The sequence below is a fragment of the Pongo pygmaeus genome, chromosome 3, assembly GCF_028885625.2.
Source record: "Pongo pygmaeus isolate AG05252 chromosome 3, NHGRI_mPonPyg2-v2.0_pri, whole genome shotgun sequence".
Taxonomy (NCBI): domain Eukaryota; kingdom Metazoa; phylum Chordata; class Mammalia; order Primates; family Hominidae; genus Pongo; species Pongo pygmaeus.
Window position 1 is genome coordinate 3,439,019 of NC_072376.2, and position 21,892 is coordinate 3,460,910.

Genomic DNA, 21,892 nt, shown 5'->3' on the forward strand with positions numbered 1-21,892 from the left:
TGGCTGTTGCCTGTTTTCAAACTTAAAAAGAAAAGAAAAAAAAAGACTAACCGGGCACAGTGGTTCACATCTGTAATCCCAGCACTTTGGGAGGCCGAGACAGGTGGATTCCTTGAGGCCAAGAGTTCAAGACCAGCCTGGCCAATATGGCAAAACCCCATCTCTACCAAAAATACACAAAAAAAAAAAAGTTAGCTGGATATGGTGGTGCATGCCTGTAATCCCAGCTACTAGGGTAGCTGAGGCAGGGGAATCTCTTGAACCTGGGAGGTGAAGGTTGTAGTAGGCAGAGGTTGCAGTGAGCAGAGTTTGCACCACTGCACTCCAGCCTGGGTAACAGAGTGAGAGTCCATCTAAAAAAAAAGAAGACTCACGCAGTGTATGCTGTTTAGTGTCTAGCTTCCTTTATTTAACATAGGATGGTGCATTTTGCCCCTGTGAGTCTATCAGGAGCTGTTTACTCCCCTTGCTGTGGACTGTCCATGGTGCAAATATGGCCTCATTCCTCCATTCTTCTCTTGATGACATCGTGTTGGTTCTGACTTTTGGCCTTTACAGGTGGTGCCATATAACATGCTTGTACAGGTCTTTTGGGTGGACATCTGCATACATTTCTGCTCTGGTAGGCTGGGAGTTTGTATATATTCACCTCTAGTAAATACTGCTCATTTCCAAATGATTTTTACAGTGTCCACATTGACCAGCAATATATAAGAATTCTAGGTGTTCGACATCCTCTCAACACTTTCCCTGTAGCCACATACATAGGGCTTTAATTGTATTAACAGTTTTAGTTCTCAGTCCCCTGATGACTATGAATTGATCACCTTTTCATATATTTTTGGCCCTTTGAATATCTTATTTTGTGAAATGCTTGTTCAAGGCTTTTGCTTATTTTTCTGTTAGGTTATCTGCCTTTCCTTATTGATTTGTAGAATATTTTAAAAATATACTCTGGAAATGATTTTATGGTGGATTTATGTATAGTTTTCCCTTAGTATCTGTAGGGAATCGGTTCCAAGACCCTTTGAGGATACCAAAATCTCCAGATACTTGAGTCCCTGATATAAAATGGTGTAGCGTTTGCATATAACCTACGCACACCCTCCTGGATACTTTAAATGATTTCTAGATTACTGATAACAGCTAATACAATGTTAATTGTATGTAAACAGTTGTTATACTATATTGTTTTTATTTGTATTTTTTGTTGTATTGTTATTTTTTTCCAAATATTTTCCATCCACAGTTGGTTGAATCTGTGGACACAGAACTGTGGGTGCGGAGGGCTGGCTGTATTAGATATACCTTGTGTTTTGGATTTATGTGTTTATGATAGATTTATGTATGTAGTTAAGCCTTTCTATACCTTACCTGTTCATTCTCTTAGTGGTATCTTGTGATGACTGAAAGTTCTTAATATAATCCAGTTTATCATTTTTCCCCTTGGGGTAATGCTTGTGTCCTTTTAGAGCAGGCTTTGCCCTTCCCAAGACCATGAAAGTAAATCTGTTTTGTTTTATCTTCAACATTTAAATCTCTGATTCATCTGGAATTGATGTTTTTGTCTATGGTGTGAGGTAGGGGTAAGATTCATTTTTTCTACGTGGTATTCAGTTGTCCCAGCTCCATGTAATGAGAAGACAATCCTTCCCAATAACTTGAAGCAACACCTGTATCAGGTAATCATATATTTGTGGGTCTGTTTCTGGCCTCTGTATTCTGTTCCATTGGTCTGTTTGTCTATCATTGGATCAGGACTTCATGTCGTAATTCTCATCCCTGGCATTTGGATATGTAGTGCTATAGTCTTCATTTTGCTTGTCTTTAAGATTGCCTTGGTTATTCCTGGCCCTTGCATTTCCTTATATATTTTGGAGGCAATTTTCAAGTCACTGGCAGCTTTCCAGAGTCATCTTCACTTTTGTCCAAGCTGGTGGAGACATAGCATTTCTGGAATCTGTGTTGATGCTTTTCCTGGAAATGTTATCACAAGCCACATGCAGCCATTGACATTTGGACAATTGGGGTTTTTTTTAATTGCTGTAATTATACATATGTGATCTTCAATACGTAGTTACTCATTCTTGCTCTCAAAGTCTTGAGACCATTCCTCCCAGGAATAAATACTAAATCTGGCTTGGTTTGCCTTTTAAAAAACCGTCTCTTCTGGATGAATGACCTCTATAAGTATCTAACACCAGCATTAATGGAGATGATTTCAGGCTAATGCATCACCCTCAAATAGACTCTTGTTCAAAAACAGTGAGGGAGCAGCCTGGGACACACAAGACCTTGCAAGGACTTGAGAAAAAAGGGACTGTTTGCATCAGAGAAGCCAGTGGGAAGCCCCTGTGTGCCTCTGGGTGCCGAGGTGGGCTGTGGTGGGATGCCACACTGGCTGCAATAGAAGAAGAAGGAGCTGTGGAAGTGCGTGGCCGGGCCAGAGCCCACCCTGTGGTCAGGATGGCCGAGCAGAGCTGAGGCCTGAAAGATGGGTCAGGATTAACCCTCATATGAGTTTGGGAAGACAGGAAGAACCAGGAAAAAGCTGAGATGGCAGCCAGGGGGTCGTGAGGAGCCCAAGAGAGAGTGGTCATGTGTGCACATGTTCATGGGAGGAGCAGTGGAATGATGTGAGAGGGGTCCCAAGACTAACCTCAGGGTTTTGCCTCAGCCAGCTCGGAGGATGAGGGTGTTTGCAGAGATGGGGAAGACTAGGGTGGGAGGAGCAGATAGGGGGGCGATAACCAAGAATTCTGCTTTGGACATGGGGTTTTTGAGATGTTTATTCAAAATCTATTGGAGATATTGTGTAGACAGTTGGATAAATGAGTACAGAATGCAGAAAAGTGGTTGGGCTTGAAAGTAGAAATTTGGGAGTCATCAGCGTTTCAATGAAACTCATTGCCTTAGTAAACTTGAGTAACTAGAGATCATGCAGAAAAGGCGAGTCTCAAACCCGTAAGACACATGGGAAACCAGAAGATGCTGAAGATGTGGTTTGAGAGGCAATAGGACATAGAACAATTAAGAGTATGGCCTCTGGAGCCAAATTATTTAGGTTTACATCCTAATTCTGCTACTTCCTAGCTGTGGGTCTCATTTCTCTCATCTGTAAAATGGAATAATAGTAGGACCCATTACTTACAGAGTTCTTATGGGAAGTAACTGATTTAATATATGTGAAGTACATTGGATGATACCTGGTACATAATAAGGAGTTATATAAATGATAACTGCCATTATTTGTAGTATTACTAATGTTGTTTTAATTGCATTTTCAATATAATTGACCACTGGAAGTGAATAAAGTTATTTAGAGGGACTGGGTAGAGAAAATAAGCCAGGAGGTCCTGAAGAAGCTTACAAGATCAACAAGAGAAAGAGCATCAGAGGAGAAAAACTCTCCACTTTGATTGTTAAAAACCCAATTTTAAAATAAGCAATGTTGAACCGGGCACGGTGGTGCACACCTATAATCCTAGCTGTGGATTATAGGGAATGCTTGGGAAGCTGAGGCAGGAGGCTCACTTGAGGCCAAAAGTTTGAGACCAGCCTGGGCAATATAGTTTGACCCCTCCTGAAAACAGACAAACAAACAACAATAAGTGACAAAAGTTTGAAAACAACTAAATGAGAAGATATAACAAGCAATATTAAGAAAAAAGAGAAGTGGCATAAGAATATTAATATCAGACAAAGTGAAAAAGCAATAAAAAGAACAAAGAAGACAGTGTGCACCAAAAGTAGCATGAGATTTGCAGAGCAGAAATAAATGGCACGGTATCAACATGGGTAGGTATTCCGAGGGGGGATTATTACACACCTTTTTCAGAAACCGAGAGATCAAGCTGATAAAAAAATAGTTAAGTTTACAAAGTATGTGAATGGAAAAATGAACAAATTAAATCTAACAGACACATAGAGAGCTTTGTACCCAATAGAAAATACACTTTTTTTCTAAAGTATGTAGAACATTTACCAAAGTTGTGGCATACAATATGCCACGCATGCAGTTGCTACAAATTTAAAAAAATTATAGCATACAGAGAATAGCTCCTGACAGCAGTGTATTTGAATAGAAGTCAATCATAAAATGATAACAAAAAAGAATTCATACATTTTAAAGTTTAAAACCATACTTCTAAATAATCCATGGGTCAAGGAAGAAATTAAAATGGGAATTATCATACAATTTAGAACCATTTATGATTCTATACTACACATCATCACCAGTAGAATATAATCAAAGTCATTTTCAGTGGAAAAATTGTAGCATTAAATGTATATATTAGAAAAAAAGTTTGAAAATATAGGGCATAAGTTTTCAACATAAGCAAGTAGGGAAAAAAGGAAATGCAAATTAAGGAAATGAAGATAAATGCAGAAATTATCAAAATAGAAAAAAACAAACAGTATACAACTAAAAGTATGAACAAAAGTATAATCAAGAAAAAGAGGGAGGCCAGGCACAGTGGCTTATGCCTGTAATCTCAGCACTTTGGGAGGCTGACGCAGGAGGATCACTTGAGCCCAGGAATTTGAGACCAGCCTGGGCAAAACACCATCTCTACAAAAAAAGAAAAAGAGGAAGAGGACAAAGATAACATCAAGAATGAAAAACAGGTCCTAAGTACAGTTAGAGACTAAGAAGTAAAACTATAGGACAATTCTATTAACAACTTTATACTGTACATTTGATTAACTGGACAATCTTTAGGAAAATATAAATGATAAAAGTTGGCCTAAGAAGTAGAAACTGATTAGATAAATCAACATAGGCAAAAATGATTTGGAAGTCAAAGATCAAACCCCCCATAGGCACCGTGCCCAAACCAGTATACAGATGAGTATGTCAGTCAGCTTAGGCTAAGTAATATTGCAATAACAAATAACACCAAAAATCCTGGTGGGCTTAACAAAGCAGAAGTTCATTTCTTACGCTACATTACATGCCTACTGCAGTTTGGCTTTGTTTTTCTTCTAAGTGTTTTCCTCCAGGAGCCAGGCTATTGGAGCGCTTCCTAAATGGGACACTGCAGGCCTTGTGGCAGAGGGAAAAGACAGCAGGGCAGAATCAGGTCATGGCTCTCACCCGTACTGTTTCACATTCATTGGCCAAAGCATAACATATGGTTCGCCTGACGTCAGTACACAGGGCTTGAATGATCTTCCACAAGGAGGGGCAACAAACATTTCCAACTTAATATTGTCTTTACACAGGGCATAGAAGATGGGAAGCTTCTCACCTCAGTTTGCAAGACTGGCATATTCCTGATACCAATATTGGAGAAAGATGGCACAGGAAAATTGAATTATTGGCCAGTTTCACTTATGAGTAAATATAGAAGTTTCTAAATAAAATATTAGCAAATCAAATCCAGTAGCAATTTTTAATGCATCCTTGTGAAGTTTGGTTTACACAAGAAATGCAAAGATATTTCACCATTAGGGAATTTTCCATTCATCCCACCATTCATCCAACAGTGATTTTTGGGGGGGCTCTCACTTTTCTTCAAAAAACTCTTCTAGGAACTAGGGATACATTGGTGAACAAAACAATGGATTGTGTTACATTAATAGATTAAAGGAGGAAAATCATATTATTACCACACTGGAGGCCAAAGGAGCATCTAATAGAATTACTGATAAAAAGCACTCATTCCTTTTTTAAAAAGTTATACTTAATAGAATACATGAACTTACTCTATTAATTATTATATATTATATAACATATATTCTATTAGTAATAGTATTAGTTTTAGTAATACTAACTACTAACTAGTATTACTATTAGAATTAGTATTACTATTAGTATTACTATTACTATTAGTATACTAGTATAATTAGTATACTAATTACTAATTAGTATTAGTAATACTCATTAGTGTTAGTAATAAGTAATAGAATATATATGATAATGAATAGAAAAAGCACTCATTCCTTTTTTAAAAAGTTATACTTAATAGAATACATATAATAATAATGTATACTATTAGTAATAGTATATATATTAGAAGAATTCCTATTAGAGCCAGGAATAGGCAAGGATGTTCTCTATCTCAGCGACTGTTTTAACATTGTATTGAGATTCTGGCCAGCACTACATGGCAAGAAAAAAAATATTAAACTTGGGAAGAAAAAAGATAAATAATCATCATTTGCAAATAATATTATTACCTAACTATTATACAAAACCGAAAGCATAGCCCATGGCCAGGCCCAACTTTTAAACCTGGCAGAGTTCAGTGAGCTCAACCCTGGTGACTTTCCTAAGCAAAACACATGATTTCCATGGGAGCATATGTATGTTGGTAAAAATGTTTTAAAAATTGGACAGACCAACACCAAATTAATAAGATGGATTGTCTTTGGGGAGGGGGTATAGGACCAGAATTTTAGGTGATAAGCTCAATAGGGATTTTAGATTTATATTTACATTTTTTCAAGGAAGAAAATATTTTATGAATTATGCATTATGCATTATAATGTCAATTTATATCCCTTTCAGCCTGTAGTCTCTCATTAGCTGTTATTTGGGACAAGCAATCCACTTAGTCAGACAATGTTATTGGATGCCTAGGATGTGCCTCGCACTGTTTGTCACAGTGTCCCTAACATGTCAGCATATATGCATAGTTATTATCCCAGCTTTATAGGAAAGTTAAGTAACTCGTAAGTTACTTGGTGAGGAGGGGAGTTCTCATGCTGTCCCTGTGAAGTCAGAGCACGGTTTTTACTGCGGTTTTACAGAAGCGGGGGGGTGTCTTGCCCAGTGAGGAAGGAGCAGAGCTCTGAGTCAGATCCATACAGTGTGACTCTGGAACTACGCCGTGAACCAGCACACTGTGGGCTAGGTAACACCAGGCTGAGGATCCATCTCCTAGAATACAGCTTGCTGTAGAGCAGACATCCCGTCAGCACCTGTGAATTGTGAGAAGGAGGCGGTGGCCTCATTTACTGCATGCTCACCTTAAACTTGCCCACCCGGTTTTAGGAAGAGAATCGGTGGAATGGCTGGGTCTCCCATGGAGGAGAGCCCTGCCTCAGCCTCGTCTCTTGCTGCATAAAAGTCCAGGGCTTTGCAGACCCTCTCCACAGTCAGCAAGGAGAAGCAGTCTCCAGAGGTGGCCCCCTGAGCCCCAGCTCCACCCCTGGGAAGGGGCCAGACCACAGGCAGCAGGCCCTGGAGCCCATGAGCACTGCCCACCTCCCTGGGCCAGTGGACATGGGACCAGCATGGTGACCAGATTTTTGGAACCCCAGTTTAGGACAAATGACTTTTTAAGTTTGATTGTTTGATATCAGAAGTCATATAAAAGGTACAAACATTGCATTGTGCTTAGTTTTACATCTAACACATTATATTTATTATTAAAATTATGTGAAGTCATCACAGTCCCAGCAAATACCATTTATATGGCCACCATGGCTGAAAGCATCCACCATCTGCCCCTGCTGTGTAGAGTAGGCCTTTTTTCCTTGTCTTGTGTTACCTCTTTTTGGCTTATGGGGGTGGCCTCTAAATGTCACAAATCCTTTATGATTTTACACACTCAGACCCCTCCTCCTTCCCTGAAGCCTGGTCCTCTGGCCTCAGTCCTGCTGGGAAGGGTGCCCTTTCGTCGTCTCTATCCCTGGACTCTTTTCAGTTGAAGCACAGGGCCCCAGGACTGTGTCTTCAGTTTTCTGTGTGGGTGGCCCCACCTTGGCTTGAGGGAAGGGTTTAGGACCACTTTTGAGTCTTCCTCATGAGGTCAGCATTTGGGGCCCCTGGGCTTCTGCACTGGGTGGTGTCCTCTGTGTTGGGTGGTGTCCTCTACATTGGGTGGTGTCCTCTGGTGGGGCCAAGCCACAACCAGAAGGTCTGAACTTCCTGTGTGGCCACTGGCACAAGAATAGAAGAAGAATGTCTTTATAAAGTATAAATATTTTATTCATCAAAATGAAGTAAATCAGTTTCACAAAGGAATTAACCACTAAATGAGTAATGTGAAGTTTTTTCAGCTCAAGTAAGCATAATAAATGAAGTCAGTTAGGGTTGATCTTTGAAAAATGTTCTGTGTCTTTTCTTGGAGCATCCTGAGGGCTCCCTGTGGTCAGATGTGACCTCACCAACTACTTATGGTCATAGTTGGTAGCTCTAAGCCTAGAATCCTAAAAATTCAGAGTGACAAGTACAGAATTCACTCGTCTTTGCACATCGCCTAACACTTCCCACACTGACCTTCGCAGGAGCCGCTCTGCTCACTCGCATGGCCTCATGGGCTCTGGCAGCATTTCACCCCCGCCTGTTGGCATTTCACTCTCCAGAAGGACTTGGTGTCACTTCAGACGTAGAGAGTTTGTTTTGCCGGGCTCTGCCAGAATAGTTATAAATCACACGTTTCTAGTACTGACTCTAGGAAAGACCCAGAATTCAGATTTCTCCTGTTTGGACCCACATTTCTTCTGGCCCTCTGAGGTAACGGGAAGTACATTATACCTCGAGGGGTCCGTGAGACCTGCCAGGCATGGCAGCTCCTCTGCAGGGCTGTGAGGTCTGGCTGTGGGGGCCAGACTCACGGTGAGCCCAGAAAGTGCTGTTGGGGACACCGGGACCTCACCATGGAGAATGTGGAGTCTGGGCCCAGCATAGTCACTGATGTCAGCCCAGGCAGGTCATGGAATGTTTTGGACCTCAGCAGCTTCATCTGTAAAATGGGCTGATTGACTGAGATCGATAGCATGTAAACACTTTTCTGAGGAGGTGCTATTCCAGATCCCTGTTTTCTAACCGTCAGCAGGCTCTGCTGTTGTGGCAGGCTTTTGTTGAAATGCAGAGCTGGGCTGGCCTCCGCAGCCTGTGCTGCTTGAAGCAGAGGGGGCCTGAGCCTAACCTACCTGTTCTTGCCCCACATGTCCTCCTTCCTCCGCAAGCCAGCCCCTCACGGGGATTCCCGTTAAGATTTCTCTGGGAAGAAAGGCCTCATTGCTTTAAATTTGAAAAGCATCTTCCAGTTGATAACTGGGGAATGAAATAGATACTCTGAGACCCAAAGGGGGCTGTTGATGTGGAGTGATGTGACAAAATTTGGATACAAAATTTCACACCCCAGTATGAGGCTGGGTTGTGAAGCTAAGGGAGTGAGGAGGGGGCTATGGGCTGTGGCAGCCCTCCCTGCACTACCACACTTCTGTGCAGAACTTAGGTTCCAGAATTCTAAATTAAACCTGGCCTTCCAGGTTGTTGGAGGGTAGCGAGATGGAATATAGCTTATTTAACAATGTGTTAGCCTTTGTTATAATTTTCCAGCATTTAGATATATGGTGTAAGCTCCTTCGTCTACACTTGCCCCAAGCCTTGCAAAGATTAGTTCTCTTCCGTGAGAAAACCAAGGCACAGACATGCCCAAGGCCGTGTGATCAATCACATCCTGGCAGCCAGAGACAGAAGGATTGTCCTGAGGCACAAGTCTCCACGTGGGGATTTTCTGTGAAACTGAATTTTGCTGCTGTAGTGACCGCATGGTAGGTATTCACAAGGCCTGGCTGTTTCGAAGGGAAAACAAATTCACTTTGGTGATCAAGTGAGGCTTTAAACGGTAGATGGTACGATTTAAAGCTGGGCGAGTAAGTAGGTCTGTCTGTGCAGGGGTGTGGGTCAGTCGTTCTTAAGCTGCTTTCTGTGTGTGCCAGGCTTGAGGACAGGGAGAAACACATCACAGCTCATGGGAGCCAGTTCCCCACTGCCAGTAGGGAGTTACAGAGATGGAAGAGGAGGTGAGGATGTGCTCAGGGTGTTGGGCTGGCGTTGGAGGCGTCAGTATGAACCGATGGCTTTCGATATAGAGGGATGTGTGGATGGAGAAATAGACATAGCGGTGTGTGCCTGTGCATCCACATTTCCCAGCTCTGTCCACCAGGGTGGGGCTGGAGGCAGGGAAACCCCAGTAGCAGTGAGCACCCACATGTCCAGATTTTGGTGTTTAATACCTCTTTTCTGTGGAGCGTGTCAAGCTCCATGGAGCAAAGACTAATTCCTGGGCTGGAGTGGGAAAAACACAGGATGAAGCTGGAGTTTCGCTTTTATTTTTTTTTACACCAGAAAATAAGGCAGTGCTTAAGGCATGATGAGGACACGTGAGCAGGATACAGGTGCCAGCCTGAAGGAGGGACTGAGCTTCCAAAAAAGAAAGGTATTCATGGGGTTTGAGCCATGGACTGAAATAAAAACCCAGCGAGTCCACACTAACACAGATAAATGGCTTTGTAGTAACAGGAGTCGGGGGGCTCTTAGAGCAGAATACAGCTGAACAGTGCATCAGGAAATCATCAGAGGGTGCTAAAGTTGTGGACTCAGGCTTGATGCGAAGCAAGACACTTACAGAGCCTCAGGGTAGTTCTGCACGAAGCATATTATCACCAGGGAACCCTAGAAACGACAGCGGACAAACCTGGTGCCCCAGCCACATGATGAGAGCCAGCGTCACCCACCCTGCAGTAGACTGACACCACGTGCCTCCTCAGAGGAGGTCCTGGAGGGACACCGCACGGCTTCCAGGGCATTCCAGCCAGTCACAAAGAAACATCAGTCAAGCCCAAACTGAGGGGCAGTCTTAAAAATAACCAGCCTCTGTCAGGGTTGGAACTACAGAGAGGTTGGGGAACATTCCAGATGGAAGGAGACTGCAGACACACGGCAGCAGCCACCCTGAGTTCCACCCTGCTTCTGGGGAAAAGAGCTGGGAAGGACTGGATTGATGAAACTGGAAGATGGCTTATTAAATTTTCCGATTTTGATGTCAGTACTTGGTTATGAAAGAGAATGTCCACCTTCTTAGGAAATCTACACTGACATGTTTAGGGGCAAAGAGGCACGCTGTCTCCAACTTAATCTCAGATAGTCTGGAAAAAGGTTGCGTATGTGCTGGTGTGAATGTGTTTAGAGGAAGGGAGAATGGGTGGAAGGGAGAGGGACGGGATGATACAGCAAGCAGGAAGAATGCGGACATTTGGTGAATCCGGGCAAACAGATATGGGAGTCCCTTTTATTATCCTTGTAATTTTTCTGCAAGTTTGAAATTATTTCAAAATAAAAAGTTGCCCCCTCCAAAAAGGATGGCACACATTGCCTAGGAGAGGGCTGGTTTGGGTGTGAACAAAGGTTTCCTGTGGCATCTCGGTGCTTGTATGTCCCGGCTCCCCCATAAGCACATTTAGCTGCACTGATAGTGCCTACATCTGGGCTTCGGCCACGAGCCCATCTTCATTCTCCTGGCCCTCACAACAGCCCTGCAAGCCCCTGCCAGCCGCAGATGGACACGGGGACTGAGGCCCACGGGACTGTGGGGCCCCGCCGAGGTGACCAGCCAGAAAGGACCACAGAACTCAGGCCAGGCGGGCTCAGAGCCTGCACCCACGCCTCCTGCCTGGGCCGCCCTGTGAGCGGTGGAGAAGGGCTTCCTGTGCCTCAGAAACTGGAGGCCAAGAAGCGCATGATGGAAGGGTGGGCCGAATGAGGCCAAGCTCCACCTTCTACAGCCTTTCCAGGACTTTTTTCTTGGAAAATGTTGAGCTTGATTTGATGCCTTTTTAGTGGAGCTGCCATCAAGTTAGAGCTGCTTATGTGGCAGTGTCCATCCAGGAGTCAGTAGATGGGGTCAGCAAACGGCACCTCCAGCCAAACCCTGCCCACCACCAGCTTTGTGTAATGAAGTGTCAGTGGGATGGCCGTGCCCATTCCTGCAGTTGCTGTCGGAGGCCACTTCTGTCCTAACTGCAGAGACCGCAGTGTCCTAGAAAAATGGAGACTGTGTGTCACCCGCCCTCTCCAGGGAACTTTGCTGGGCCTCACCTGTGGTGTTAGCGGATGTTTCCTAACCCTTGAACCAAGACCCAGGAGATCCTCTCAGAGATGAGGCCCTGCTCGGCCTGGGGGCAGGAGCAACAGAGGTGGGTGTGGCACCCCACCGCGGAAAGGGACCACCCCATGCGGTGGGCGGGCTGCCTCCAGGATGCCCACAGGTTGTTCAGAAATGTCTGCGAGTTGGCATATTTTGCTTGGTTGTAAAAATGTTCCTCATGGTTCACAGGTGGTCCAGTTTGGTATAGTTGCTTATTTCCTAACTAAATACATATTCCTGATAACACGCTGTTTGAGTGATCACCTGCTTATTAAAAAGATAGGTTTTATATTTATGGGACTAAAAATTTTTAAATTTAAGTTACATATGGAAATAAGAGTTAAAAACTATACAAAAAGCCTATAAGTACTTTTTTTTTCCGTTGCCACTGCTTGTTTAATAAAGCACAAATTGCTGAAGTGGAGTAGCGTGTTGGGAGGCCGGGGTTCCATCTGCAGTGTTTATGCCGTGTGCGCAGTCGCTTAGCTGTGCTCGGCCCGCCTTCAATAATTCAGGCTCCGTGGCAGCAGCAGCTGAGGGGCTGCTGTGAATTATGCATGCGTCTTCGGCAAGGCTTCGTGCGACGTCTCCTGTTGGCTTCCCATCCGTGAGCCTGAGTGCAGTCAGGGCAGAGCCGTCTTTGTCAGCCGTGTGCTGGGATCGCGGGAGAAACTGCAATAATTTGCCCTCCTGGGAGTGTGAGCTCAGGAACAATGTCCCTGTGTGGGACCCAGGCCTTTGCTCGGGGCCGCCCGGGCTCTGCCGGCTGACCCTGGTATGGACTCAGAGGGGTGGTTTGCAGTGCATGGTTGGAAGTATTTGGTTAAGTGGCATCACAGTGGCTCTTATCAGCTCTACCCAGGTAAAGTCCCTTGTCCCCATCTGCGTACCTTGTCGCGTTGTCAGGGGCACACTGACTTGTGTGGTCTTCAGGTATGTTTGCCGCAGCGGGGTTGTGTCGGGGATGAGGGGCCCATAGGGATGCCTGTGCAGTGACGTGTTTTGTGATCTGACTTGGAGTTGTGACTTAAAGAGTTAGAGTGTTTGAGGTTATGGTTTGGATGAGATAATAATGGGCCCAGGCCGTGTGTTACAGAACTAACTGCAAACTTTTAATCTTACGGTATTAAAATTTGTAACGTAACCTACATGTTTGACCCACCAATATATACATGGCGGCTTTTCCAGTTAGCAGCAAATCTGAACAGACTTTAAATTCTTTTTCACCAGGAAAGCATTTCTTTGACTCAGATGGGTCAACTGAAAGAAAAAATCCCACAACAATACCGTAAACTGGAGCGTGTTCTCTAAGGTGGTGTTGGGATGTGGGGTGTGTTTTGTGGGTCTCTTTTCTTCTTTGGCTTAGATCACAAGTGTGGGTTTGACTCACATGTTCAGCACCAGAGAATCAGGCAAGCCACTGCAAGCAGGCCAGCGAGTTACAGATGTGGTGGTGTCCCTCCCGCGTTCTGGCCTTGGAGCTGGGGTCGGAACGGTGGCTTGTGCAAGGAATTTTATTTTAGGCGAGTGCTGCTCAGGGTTCAAGGTCAGGCCTTCTGTGACTGTGCACTATTTTCCACGTGACGAGAACAACTGCAGAGCACATGAAAGTGCTGTGAATTGTGAAATCCATAATTGAAAGTGGATGTTAGAGAGGAGACGACTTTCCGTGTGTGTTGAGCCACGTAGCAAAGAAAAATGGTGCTCAGGGGGCTCTGCATCGCACCTGGCTCTGCTGTGTTCCTCTGCAAGTCACCTGCAGGAATTTTGTCCAAATGGAATCATAAAAATTCACCAGGAGAGCTTATGATTACAAGAATTCTGGGTGGACGTTTTCCGGTAGCCAGTTTTTGAAAAACGTGTGTGTTGCTGGAGATTCCACTGTCCTTTGTGAATGGCTGGACTCAGTGCCTGGACTCAGGAAGGTCCATGTGCCCAGCAGGTCCCGTCTGTGCCCTCGGGAAGCTGAGGAGCTGGGTCATGAGTTTTCTGTCCTGATCCTTAGGCAGGGGTGGCATGGGCAGCTGGGGCTGTGGCCCAGAGCCTTCTCTTTCCGGCTCCTCCAGGTAATGTGTCTGCTTCCTCCACTCTCCAGCCTCCTGTGCTTGAGTTGAGGCCCCCCCTTGCTGTGGCCTCACACTGGGAGGAATTACTGGAGCACAATTCCTATGTCAGCACAAAGCTACAAAATGAGATTGCATGAAGGGGGCGTGGCTCTCACCCCCAGCAAGGTCACGCCTCCTGTCTTTGCAATACCAGAGAAGAGCACGGACTGCAACCTCTCTCCCTTCCTTGGAAGTGGTTTATTTGCAGCTAAAGCAACTCTCACTTGAGTGGGTCCTGGAGCCTAGGCAGGCCCAGGAGAGGGTCTGGCACCCACACCGCCCTCAAGCCATGCCTGCATCTGCTCTCTGCCGTGCTCCTCTGTACCCGAGGCTGTGCTCTCTCAGGAGGGTCTGCCATGTGGGTTCCTGTACACAGCATCTGCCTCTGCAGGACCCCAAGGGCAGGAACAGGAGCACACTGGGGAGGGAATGCAGATTCCCTGGGCGGGCACACCTGGCAGCACACCAGACAGGTCATCATTTGCTGTTTAAAATACAATCATGTTTGTTTCTTGATTAGACTTTTAAAGAGTCAATTATTGATTTGTGAGTCTTAGAAAATAATTAGTATCTGCCAAAGCTTTTGAACATGATGTTAGTCAATACACCAGTCATCTTTCACTCAGAATTTATATCAGTCACCATTCATTCTTTCCACAAATACACCAGCGCGGGAATGGGGAGAGCAGCCCTGTGGGTAGCTGGCCCCATTGCTGAGGGAGGCGGCAAGGCCTAGGGAGCGGCCAGGGAACAGGGGAGGTGGGCCTGGGGGCTGCTGTGGGACTTCCACATGGTACCAGGGAGAGGGCCATCTCCCCTCCACCGGCAGCAAGGGAGGCAGACGGTTCACGTCACCGTGCTTGTGTGTTGGAATTGAAACACCTTTTGTTTGAGGAGCAAAAGCGTCAGCACCCATGGGGGGTTGAGCTGTGCCGGCCACAGCGTGCAGTGGGGCAGCCTCCTTTCTGCCTCCCCTGTCTTCCCGTCCTGGTTCTTCCCAGGGCCCCTAAGCTGGGCCTCGCCTAGGCAGCCTCCAGGCCACCCTCCAGGCAGCCAGAGGGACCCTGCCGTCTCTTGCTCATCACTGTCCCCCAGGGCAAACTTCATGCTGCTCCGTGCTGGCTCCCTGCTCTGCCCGGCTCAGCGTGGCGTATCCTGTCATGGAAGCTCTCCCTTGCTCCCTGGAGGCCAGTTAACTTCTGTTTCTTCCTCAGTTCTCAGCTAGCCTTTATTGTCTCAGGAAAAAAAGCTGGAGGAAAAATGTCATGGTGCTCATAATGCAGAAACTTCATTCATGAGGATCGCCTCATTTGTCAGCATAAAATATAGCAAGGTTAGCAACACTGCTGCCTCGAATTCTGGGCTCAAGCCATCCTCTGGAATAGCTGGGACCACAGGTGTGTGCTACCCTGCCCAGCTAATTTTTAAATTTATTTTCATTTTCTGTAGAGATAGGGTCTCACTGTGTTGCCCAGGCTGGTCTCAAACTCTTGGCCTCAAGTGATCATCCAGCCTGCATGATCTTATTTTTTAAATAGGTAGTATGTGCCCATGCGCTGGAATGTACACAGAACAGGATCGGCCCCCGAGGCTGTTTCTGGTGCAGGGTGTGCCATTGTGTGTTCTGTGCCTCGGGGGGCTGTCCAGCCAGCTTTGGTCTTCCGTCTCCCAGCACCGGGCGGGAGGTCCTACAGCTTCGCCGTGGCTGATGAGCGAAGTGCACCCCGGCAGCAGTGGCTGGCTCTGGGCATTTACACTTCATGTGTGATCAATATCATCAGAGTGGCTGATCTGCATTTGCTCCTCCCAGCAGTGCAGAAGGTGCCTCTTGGCTCAGACTTCACTGCCATCGTGATCTTGGCCAGGAGGATGGCTACAAACAGCCTGAGGCTTAGGCTCATGGCTGGCATTCTGTGATGAGGCCGGGGCACCTACGAGTGTCCGGGGCTCCTCCTACTTGGTGGCCGCCTGTACCCTTCTGTTTTCCTTTTGGCTTGTTGATGGTTTTCTTCTTGGTGTGCAGGTGCTCTGATGTAGAAAAGGGAGCCAGCCCGCCACCTGTGCCATGTGTGGCCATTGCCCCACAGTTCCTGTCCGGGGACTTGGCTGATGGTGCTTTTCCCTACTGAGATTTGCGCCTCTGTGCCGTGCACCGTATCAGTGTTACCTTCGTGGCTCTGGGCTTCGTGTCTTCCTTCCGCAGGCTTTCCTCACTCCAATGTTTTAAAAGATTATCCCACGTTTTCTTCTGGTATTTCTCTAACTTACACTTAAATCTTTGATTCATTGGGATTTGTTTCAGTGTGTGCTGGAAGGAAGAGATCCGACTAAATAGTTTTTCAGAGGTCATCTTCCCCGCGCACCCCACCCACTACCCTGACCGTGACTTAGACACTCAGGGTCTGTTTCTGTACTCTGTTGTGTCCTGCAGGTGACACCGATGCTGTCCCCTGTGAGTTCGGGATTGTGGTCTGTGTGCTCTTGTCTTAGGCCTGCCTGGCCCTGTGTGTTCGGGATTGTGATCTGTGTGTGCTCTCGTGTTAGGCTGGCCTGGCTCTGCGTGTTCGGGATTGTGGTCTGTGTGTGTTCTCGTGTTAGGCTGACCTGGTCTGGCGTCTTGCTCGTCTCGTTTGTTCCCCTCATTTCTGCGTAGCTTTCCACAGGAGCTTTCACGCTCCACTTGTGTGGTTCTAACAAGACACCCATAGGCAAGTATCGGCGTGATATGTCCATTTAGGGAGAATTCCTGTCTGTGATGTTTTGCTCCTCAGTTCCCTGGTGACAGGATATTAGGCAAGCGCAAAGAGTCACCCCACTTCGAGGACCCCTGCCCCAGAGAGAGTGAGTGTGCAAGTTGAGTGTATGTGTGAGAGTTTCACACCTGGCTTACATGCAGAACGGGGCACTTGTCACATAGGGGAGTCTTGGATGTTGGGATTCTTTGAGGGAGCCTCACATGGCCCCTGTCCTTCTGTCCTTGGCCCCAGCGCTCCTGGCTTGGCCGCCCTGTCCTGAGTGTGAGCGCCGGTGCGCGTCTTCTTGCAGTGCATGCCGCCCCTTCCACCGCAGCTCGGAGTCAGGGCTTCCGTGTGAGCCCCAGCCGCAGGCCTTTGAGACTTCAGTGCACGCTGGCGGCCACTGCGATTACACATTTGATCTATAACAGATCAACAGCATGGTGGATTCCAGGAAACATTAACACTGTGTGTTTCTGATCCTATCCTAGAACTTCCTTTCGGTCTTCTTTTTTTTCTATAGCAGTTTAAATTATTTGATTATTCTTTAACATTTTCTTTTTTAATCTAAATGCTCTTTGCACTTTGAATGACTCCTGCCGAGCATAGCCTCTGGCTGCCATGCTGACCATGAGGGACACTTTTGGATCAAATCCCTGGTTTGGTCTCCTGGGCCCTAGGGCTCCACTTTTCTCTGGATTAGCGGGGCCCACACCGTGGCCTCCTTGGAAGCCTCCTGCCAGGCCTCTGTCTGTCGCCTAGAGCACGTATGCAGACTGGGCTGAATCCATAAGGTTTAGTGTCGCTTCTGCCCCTGAGAGGAGTTGATGCTGCCTCACTGACCCCCGTCCTGGTCTCTTTCTACCTCTGGTCCCTTGCTGCTAATAAGATGTGTCCTAATTGCTGGCCTGGAGCTGGAGCCCATCTGTGGCCTTGACTTTACGGCAGTGCCAGCCTGGGCGGCTTATCCTGCGCACTGTGCCACAGGAGGCTGGTGAAGGAGCAGGAGGGGAACATAGCGTATTTTATTATGCTGCTGAGAACATTCTGTGAGGCTGCTCTGTCAGTCAGCTGCATTCCATAAAGCTGCAGCAGAAAGCCAAGCCCAAAGCCCAGGGCTTCCTAAAAACACAGGTTTAGTGGCCACCTTGTCACACGTCATCTGTGGTCAGCAGGGTGTGGCTCAGCTGCAGGCTAAGGACAGCCCCGTGTGGGACACCCTATGCTCACAGAGGAGACATATGTGCTCCGGCACAGTGGGCGGCGGTCCCTGAAGCTGGGCTCACACTGGCCTGCATCCCTTCTTCTTGGGCTCAGGCCAGGCCGCCCACTTAGGGACAGGGGTGCCCCCACACTGCTCATGTCAGGAGGGACGGGGGGCGCCCCCACACTGCTCGCGTCAGGAGGGACGGGGGCGCCCCCCACACTGCTCATGTCAGGAGGGACGGGGGCGCCCCCACACTGCTCGCGTCAGGAGGGACCGGGGTGCCCCCCACGCTGCTCGCGTCAGGAGGGACGGGGGCGCCCCCCACGCTGCTCATGTCAGGAGGGACGGGGGCGCCCCCACACTGCTCGCGTCAGGAGGGACCGGGGTGCCCCCCACGCTGCTCGCGTCAGGAGGGACGGGGGTGCCCCCCACGCTGCTCGCGTCAGGAGGGACGCGGGTGCCCCCCACGCTGCTCGCGTCAGGAGCGACGGGGGTGCCCCCCACGCTGCTCGCGTCAGGAGGGACGGGGGTGCCCCCCACGCTGCTCGCGTCAGGAGGGACGGGGGTGCCCCCACGCTGCTCGCGTCCGGTGGACAAGGGGATTTCCTGGGGACCTCCCTTCTCTTTATTCGAGAGCTCAGGAGATACTGGGAGCCAAAGGCCACTGAGGGCCATTTTGCAGACACGTCAGGCAGGATCCGGTGTCCTGGGATGCGTGCTGTGCCATATCCCATGCTGGGTCGCCTGTAAATGAGCCGCGGAGCCGACATGCGTGGCTGAGGGCTTAGCTCTGGACACTGTGCCTGAGAGTTTCGTGTTGAGAAGGAGCCCACATGCAGAGCAGTGTGCAGTCACGGGTGTGTGGGCTTCGCATCCGGAAGGTGAGCCTCGTGCCCCCTTCGCCTGCGCACGCCCCCGAGGGCACTGCGGGTCAGGACGTAACGCACGTGGCGTACATGGCGCCCTGCGCCCAGCTGCTTTAGCTCTAGCAAGCCCGTTTGGGAAACGTCTCGTTGCCATGATGGTCTTAGTGCTCTGTGTGCGCATGCTCCTGTGTAAGGTTAGTTGCTTTTCCTGTTCAACCCTGTGGCTGTAGTTTGTTGTTGCTTGGACGAGTGTGCACGTGTGAGCATATGAGTGTGCGTGCAAGGATGTTGTGTGGGCCTGCACATGTGAATATGTGTGTGTGCTCGTGCACACACATGTGCAGCCGCTCAAGGTTGGGGTCTGTGTTTTGTTCCCTGCTCCATCCCTGTGTGTGGAATGCACTGGCAGGTGGTGGGTGTGCCGTGCATGGTTGCTGACTGAATGGGTGTTGGGGGAGACAGAGCTTGCTGAGTGTCCCAGGGTCTCCTGTGGGTGGGCAGAGCGCTCACTGGGCCGGGGCGGAGGGCAGGGGTGCAGGTGCTGTCTGTGCTGGTCCCACAGAGTTGACGGGCGCCGACCTGAAGGACTGCGTCAGCAACAACAGCCTGAGCAGCAATGCCAGCCTCCCCAGCGTGCAGAGCTGCCGGCGCCTGCGTGAGAGGAGGGTCGCCAGCTGGGCCGTGTCCTTCGAGCGCCTGCTGCAGGACCCCGTCGGTGTCCGCTACTTCTCTGTGAGTAGGGAAGAGCCCAGGACCAGCAGAGTGGTCTGTGCTCTGCAGAGACTACCGAGCAGGATCCGTGGGCCGCCCTAGGGACAGCGGCACCCTGTGGGCCCTGAGCAGCCCTGTGGCCTGGACCGCCTGCCCTCCCTGGACCGCCACCCTCTCAAGAGCTCAGAGGCGGGTGGGTTGAATCCTGCCCCTGGTTCTGCCCCCAGGGAGCGTCCCTGGCCCTCCCGCTCCCTACTGGGGTCTCTCTGCAGCCCGCAACACTGGAGCTTCCTGTGTGCGTTGAGAAGCCGGGTGCCTGTTGCCAGCTCTTCAAAGAGATGTTTTGCTTTTGGGGAAACAGCTGGAAGCAGCAGTGCGGTTCCCTAAAGTGCTGGGCAGTGATGAGGTTTCTCTCTCCAGGCCCTCGGGCAGCTCAGTGAGCAGCCGGTGACTCCGTGGTTTCTGTAGAAGGGGAAGTAGGAAAAAGGAGGACCCTGTGTCAATGTTAATAAATGGTGTCTTTCTTAGGATTTTCTAAGGAAAGAATTCAGTGAAGAAAACATTTTATTCTGGCAGGCCTGTGAATATTTTAATCATGTTCCTGCACATGACAAAAAGGAGGTAAGTCCACGCTTGGGAAGTGGGGGCTGTGTGAGAGCGGCGTGTGAGAGAGCCGCATGGGAGAGGGGTGTGAGAGCGGCGTGTGTGAGAGGAGTGTGAGGGCGTGTGAGGGGGGTGTGAGGGGCGTGTGAGAGAGCCGCATGGGAGAGGGGTGTGAGAGGCGTGTGTGAGAGGGGGGTGTGAGGGCGTGTGAGGGGGGTGTGAGGGGCGTGTGAGGGGCGTGTGAGGGGGGTGTGAGGGGCGTGTGAGGGGGGTGTGAGGGGGGTGTGAGAGGAGTGTGAGGGGCATGTGAGGGGTGTGTGAGAGGAGGGTGTGAGGGGGGTGTGAGGGCGTGTGAGGGGGGTGTGTGAGGGCGTGTGAGGGCGGGTGTGAGAGGAGTGTGAGGGGCATGTGAGGGGCGTGTGAGAGGAGGGTGTGAGGGGCGTGTGAGGGGTGTGTGAGAGGGCCGCATGTGAGAAAGGTGTGTGAGAGAGGGGCGCGTGAGAGGGCGGCGTGTGAGAGGGCTGCGTGGCCTCATTTGAGGCTGGCTCGGTGCAGGGAGCATCTAGAGCAATTGGAAAGTGGATGATAAAATATTTTCACATGGCTTGAAAAAAGTCATTTCTTTTTCAGAATAAATTTTTAAACATACATGATATTTAATTTTGCCTAAACCTGGTTTGTATAAACGCCCTCAGCCACAGCTTTCACCAGCAGATGGGGTGTCTTTCAGTGTGCTGGAATTCTGAGGAAGGAACGTGTATTTAGGGGAATTTGAAAGCAAATTGGAGGCAGGAGGGCATCCCAGGCCATGGTTTCTCAGCTCCTCCTGTGCCTCGTGGGAGGTGCAGGAGAAGCCTGGGAGGGACGCCTTGGCCTGGCCTGGCTGCTGTTTCCTCAGTTGGCCTGTGGCCTCGCTTCCAGGCTCCGGGGCTGCTTTCATCTGCTCGCAATGCTCAGAGGGCGCTGCTCTCCTGCACTCCCACGTTGCCAAGACCAGGTGTGTGTCGACACAGGCAGTATTGCCCCTGCGCAGCTGCTGCTGGGCTAGCATCGCCCGGTCTTTGGAACACTTTAAGTATCCGTTTAAACAATCGTAGAGGAGCCCGCGCAGTGCTGCTGCATTCTGGCCACACTTTTATTTATTTATTCAAGCAAGAGGTATTTACTGGGGCCCGTGAGAACACATCTGTAGTGCCTGGGGGTGTCGGGCCTTGGCAGGCAGCAGGAGTGCGGGGAGAGGAAGCTGTGCCGGGCTGCTCAGGTGCCTTTCCTGTCAGCTTTCCTACAGGGCTCGGGAGATTTTCAGTAAGTTTCTCTGCAGCAAAGCCACCACCCCGGTCAACATCGACAGCCAGGCCCAGCTAGCAGACGATGTCCTCCGCGCACCTCACCCGGACATGTTCAAGGAGCAGCAGCTCCAGGTAACCCCAGGCTGTGGGAGCTTGTGGGGAGTCCAGGCTAGGGCTCAGGGTATAGGGTCCACCTTCAAAGAACATGTGCTATCAGGCAGGCCAGTGGATTGAGAGCATCACAGATGCAGGTGGAGAAATGCAGACAGAAAGCGGGGCTTTCAGTAGGGCCATGAAATAAGTCCCAAACCACTGTGTGCCTGTCTGCAATGAGCCGGCTGTTCACGCTGGCTCATGTTTCGATGCCTGTGCATCTGTGTGGAATCACACCTGCATGGGTGATGGCGCATCTGCGTCTGAAGTTTTGCACTGTAGGACATTGCTGTGGTGATGTGCATTAGGCGCCAGGCTATTCGAGACATGCCTGT

The 21,892-nt window shown here is 48.9% G+C and overlaps 1 protein-coding gene across 4 annotated transcripts in view; it reads left to right on the forward strand.

The window, feature by feature from the left end:
* The window catches only part of RGS12 (regulator of G protein signaling 12), a 148,313-nt gene that overhangs the window by 102,675 nt on the left and 23,746 nt on the right, over positions 1-21,892 (forward strand). For all 4 annotated transcript variants that reach the window (XR_008502063.2, XM_054484919.2, XM_054484920.2 and 1 more), the window contains exons 5-7: positions 19,364-19,533; positions 20,041-20,133; positions 21,393-21,536. Coding sequence is in view for 3 of the 4 variants with exons in the window: in XM_054484919.2 (XP_054340894.1) it covers positions 19,364-19,533; positions 20,041-20,133; positions 21,393-21,536 (407 nt within the window). In the remaining variant the exon portion in view is untranslated. The remainder of the gene's footprint in view (positions 1-19,363; positions 19,534-20,040; positions 20,134-21,392; positions 21,537-21,892) is intronic.